This window comes from Castanea sativa, chromosome 2, assembly GCF_040712315.1.
Source record: "Castanea sativa cultivar Marrone di Chiusa Pesio chromosome 2, ASM4071231v1".
NCBI classification, from domain to species: Eukaryota; Viridiplantae; Streptophyta; class Magnoliopsida; order Fagales; family Fagaceae; genus Castanea; species Castanea sativa.
In genome coordinates, this window is record NC_134014.1 from 50,724,974 (window position 1) to 50,729,824 (window position 4,851).

At 36.9% G+C, this 4,851-nt stretch overlaps 1 protein-coding gene across 1 annotated transcript; it reads right to left on the reverse strand.

The window, feature by feature from the left end:
• Positions 1-1,027: 1,027 nt before the first annotated feature.
• LOC142623622 (tubulin-folding cofactor C) lies at positions 1,028-2,430 on the reverse strand. Its single transcript, XM_075797063.1, has one exon. The coding sequence runs from the start codon at positions 2,350-2,352 to the stop codon at positions 1,264-1,266; it is 1,089 nt and encodes a 362-aa protein (XP_075653178.1). The 5' UTR covers positions 2,353-2,430; the 3' UTR covers positions 1,028-1,263.
• Positions 2,431-4,851: the final 2,421 nt, after the last annotated feature.

Below are 4,851 nucleotides of genomic sequence, written 5' to 3' on the forward strand. Positions count from 1 at the left end.
TGTAGTTCCTTGGCTCTCAACATGGGAAGCTGCAAATGGAAGACCTGCTTACCATTTGCACAACATTAGTGCAGAGATTCTATATATATTGCTTTCTCTACAGCAAACATCTTTATATGGCTTTAGTACATAAAATGTACTAAAAACGTATACCCCTGCGAACTTAGTGCATTTCTACATATCTAATAATACGTATTGCTTATCAGAAAAAATATATATTATATAAAATGAAATAATCAATTAAGGAAGGTGGACCTTGTCACTCCTTACAAAGAAAAAATACAGCAGTCACCAATTAAATCTGAACCAATATGCCTTAAATGTGCTATATCACAACGGACTTCCATAGACATTAGATCTGAGAAAATGTTTCGTATTCCCTTGACTTGAGGGGAAAAAGAAACATCTATGTTATCATCCCTTTCTTATTGTAGAGAGAGCACCTCCAACAGTAAGAAGGTTAAATATGTAGTACTATGACATTAGGAAAAACTGATTGCACCATTTTAGTCCAAACAGACTTCAACAAATAACCATGCCTAGGGAAAATTGAACTCAAATGCAACTCTAAAATTCCCTTACTATCAGCTCAACATTCAAGCCTCACTCTTTAGACCATATATGGCCTTGACCTGAAGTGAATAGCCCTTTTGGTGAGCCTTGACAGAACTATGAAGAAGGGACAGTTTTGAGCCAACAGTAAGAAAGGGGAAGCAGTAAAGATTAAGGGAAGAGACGCATCATCCTCAACCGACAAGTAAACACTAGCCAACCCGCATCTATATTAGACCCATTATTTATCAATAAAGCATTACCATTATAAACTATGTCACATCTTCAGCTTGGATTAAGATTTAAGACTGAACACACCATCAATAAAGAACCACGCTCCATATTGCACACAACTAACTTTTTTGGAGATGGAATATATTATATATGTACTTTACAAAATTACTCCTGAGTAAACTTAATCAAAATGTTTACTCCTTTTCCCACAAGTCTATTAATACCACCAACATCTATCTTAAAACGAATAATGGGACAAGCACATCCAATTAAAAAGCAATTATTACATAAACGAACACGAATGAATCCTCATCAAACTAATCAGGGACCGAAAAATTGGTAACAATATATTTTGCATCAACACAAATAACAAGTACAACAAAGAACGTTACCTGAAATTTGAATAGTTCCACAGGCCCCCTAGACTAAAACACACACTTTTGAACAATATACTAATAGTAAGAAGATCAAACAAAGCTAATTTCCTTCAATTCCATCACCCGAATTCGAAATTTTTACCATCCCAACCCTCTCATTCTCAGGCAAAACCGCCCAATTCGGTGATTGCACTGCACGCAACCACTTGAAATCATCTACATTGCCCCAATTCCCCGTCTCCTCGTCGAGGCTCGCGCCCCTCAAGTCCTCCTCAATCCCTTCATAGCTCAAACAATACGGCGCAAACCTCACCCCAGTACTATCCTCAATTATCGGCCTACTCCTCACTCTCAAATAAAAATCGGTTCCCTTCGCATTGTGGATCCGAATTTGATGCGACGCCATTACAAACACACAATCCTCAGCTCCCTCGATCAGAATGGAGCCTGTTACAGGCCCAGCATAAACCCTACAATTCTTCAGCCTATGAACAAACAATGCTCTCACTGAACCAATCAGTCTCACTTCGCAAGAATCGAGATCGGAAACCGTGAATTCTCCAACCTCAGAGCCTTTGAAATTCTTCACCAAAGTCTCGCCGTTTTTGTTTCTCAAACCGGGCGAATCTCTCACCTGGAAACTCAATTTCTCGAGCGGAACTGAAAACGAATCGGCATTTTCCGGCGCGGTTTGTTTTGAATCGGAGACTGATCGGTCTCGGTCTTGCTTGGAGGCTTTGTTCTTGAAAGAGAATTTCTTCTTGGGAATGAGCTCGGAGTTGAGATTCTCAAGGGTTTGTTTGAGATCGGAGATGGTTTTGAGAGAGGAGCGGACTTCGTAGGAGGGCAAGAAGTAGGAGGACTCGGCGACGAGCTTTTCGAGGTCGGAAATGGAGGCGGAGATGCTGTCGAGGTGAGATCTGAGTTGAGCGGGATCGGTGAGTCGGGACTGGGCGAGTTGGGAGTCGATGGAGCGCTTGGAGTCGGAGAAGCGAGAGAGAAAAGAGGCGGTGGAGGTGGTGGTGGAGGTGGTGGAGGACGAGTCGGACTCGGATTGGCGAGCGAGTGAGTTGTCGAGGCGAGTTTGGTGGCGGTTAGAGAGGCGCTCGATCATTGAGATGTGCTTCTTGTGGAGGTTTGGGTCTAGGGTTTCGTTTGAGGTTGCGAGTACTTCTTCTACGTTTTCCATTGTTGTGTGTGTGCGAGCAAAGAGAAGAGAGATCAGAGAAGGAACGAAATAGAAAGCGGGTTAAATTTCTCAGTTCAATTGTTTTAAACGACGGCGTTTCTTGCGTTTTCAAAACTGGGTCGTGAGTAGTGACGTTGGGTTGGAAATTGATTTCACCAAATTGCACCCCCTAAAAACTATTATTCACAAAATGACCAATTTTACAGATAATGAGATAAATCTATGTCTAACATTTCTGACATAATAACACTCCAGCAAAAAAAAAAAAAGTTAATAAAAAATATTGATTTACTCCCAGTTACGTGTCTTTTCTTCTTCTATTTTTTTTTTATTATATTTATTTTTACATTTAATGATGGTTGCATTATATTTATAATTTTATTTTAGACTATAAAAAAGTTTAGGTACAACTCTTGCTATATCCCTAACATATAGGGTTGTGAATGATGTAAAAAAAAAAAATGACTTCTATGTGCAAGTAATAGTTAACAAATTACAATCACGCATATCATCACGCTATAACAAAAATTGTGACAAAAGTATATGGTTGTAGAATAATTGTTAGACTATTACTAATAATATAGATATTGTATATAGATAGAAAAAAAAAATAATTATCTCATTTTTTACTCGGCCCTCCAAAGATAAATTATTGGCTATGCTACTAGAGAGAACCATTTCAATTATAATTTTGAGAGAGTTATTTTATGAAACCTCAAAGGAAGTTGATGTAACTTAATAACACTCCACATAGCAAAGAATTGAGAAACTTCACTGCATAATAATGACATTATATTGATGGTAAAGCACCCAAAAATGACAAAATTCATTAATTTTAGAGTCATATGATAGGTGAAGCTAAATTCAATATTATGTCCTTTAAAAATTTAAATGACATGACACTTTGCATTCTATTAGATTCAAGAAATAAAATCTCAATTGTGAATAGACTCTCCATTTTAAGTTAATTGAAGAGGATCATGTTCTTTTTTTTGCACTAGTTTATCAAATCCACTCAATGAGAAAGTCGCCATGAAGGAGGCTTAGTGCCCATTTGTTTCAACTTTTAGGGGTTGAAACACACGTTTGTTTAAAAGCTAGACAGAAATTACTGTTTGGTTCAGCAGAAACACAACTTTTGGGTAAAAGTTGCGTTTTGGGCCAAGGCATAAAACGCGCAAGCCAATTATGGAGCTCTGGAGGTCCATAAACAAAAAGTCCATGTGCGTTCTAAAGCTATCTGTTAGGCTCTTCCGAAAATTACCAAATTACCCTTGATAAATCATTAGTTCTCACGCTGTCCCTCATTCCTCTCATCTCATCTCTCTGCTCTGCCCTAAAGCCCTAAAGCTCACTAACGCCTCTCATCTATTCTCTGCTCTGCCCTCTCCGTGCTGCTACAAGTCTCTCCGTGGTAACTCATCCGTGAATCTTCTTCCTCTTCTTCTTCTTTCTTCGTCTTCTTCAACACGCACTGATCTGCATTTTTTTTTTAATTTTATTTATGTCTAATCTGATCTAAGAAATACATTTTGAAGGTAGAGATTTGATCAACAAAACACCAAGCAACACTGATTTGCTACCAAAAACCACCGAGTACCAACACAGATCTGAATTTTTTTTTTTTTTTTTTTAACCGAGTGTGGGAAAAAAAAATTTAGATCTTGCATGCTTTGTTCTTGCTAATGATCTATTTGTTCTCTTGCCGGGTACTGAAAAAAATTTTAGCTACATGCTTTGTAATTTTTTTTTTTTTTTTCTTTTGTGGATGCTCTGTTTGACTATTAAGGACTGAGGAAATCTGTTAAATTAGTCACACACTTTTTGGGAAGCTGAAACGGATAAAAAAAAGAATGTATTTTTAAAGTATTGGGGTGCTTCAAATTTTTTGTTTTTTGTTGTGTTTGATTTGTTTTCTCGGCAACCCAGGAGAGAGTTATTGTTATAGATTAATGGGTATTGTTCCTTTACTTGTTTAGTTATTTGTTTTTGTTGATTGGAATTTACAGTGGTTTGAATCTTGCTATGAATGGTTTGTAGACTTGTAGCTCATAATTTTAATAGAAAAAAGACAAAAGTTTGGGTTTGGGGTCTGAATTTCAGAGGAGAAAAAAGAAAATATGTAGTTGTTGTCAGGGTGATCATGGGGTTTTTATTAATAGTGATCTGATTGAATTAAAAGGTTAAGATTTGTTTTTGGAACTAACGATTGAAAGGTAACGAGCAATGTAGTGTTTGATTTGATCTATTGATGGTATTGAAGAAAAATCAACTTAAAAAGATGTTTACCATATAAATTTAAATATGAGGATTATTGTTGATGGCAAAGCTAAGTATTGATCTGTTGATGTAATAGTATGGTGATAAATGGTTTAGTTTATGTATTACTTCTTCCTCTTTGGTTTGGATGACTCCTTTTGTGCAATTAGACATGTGTTTCTTTTTGAAATTGGACTAGATTTGTGAGTCTTTATGAATGATCGTTATAACGAAAGGCGG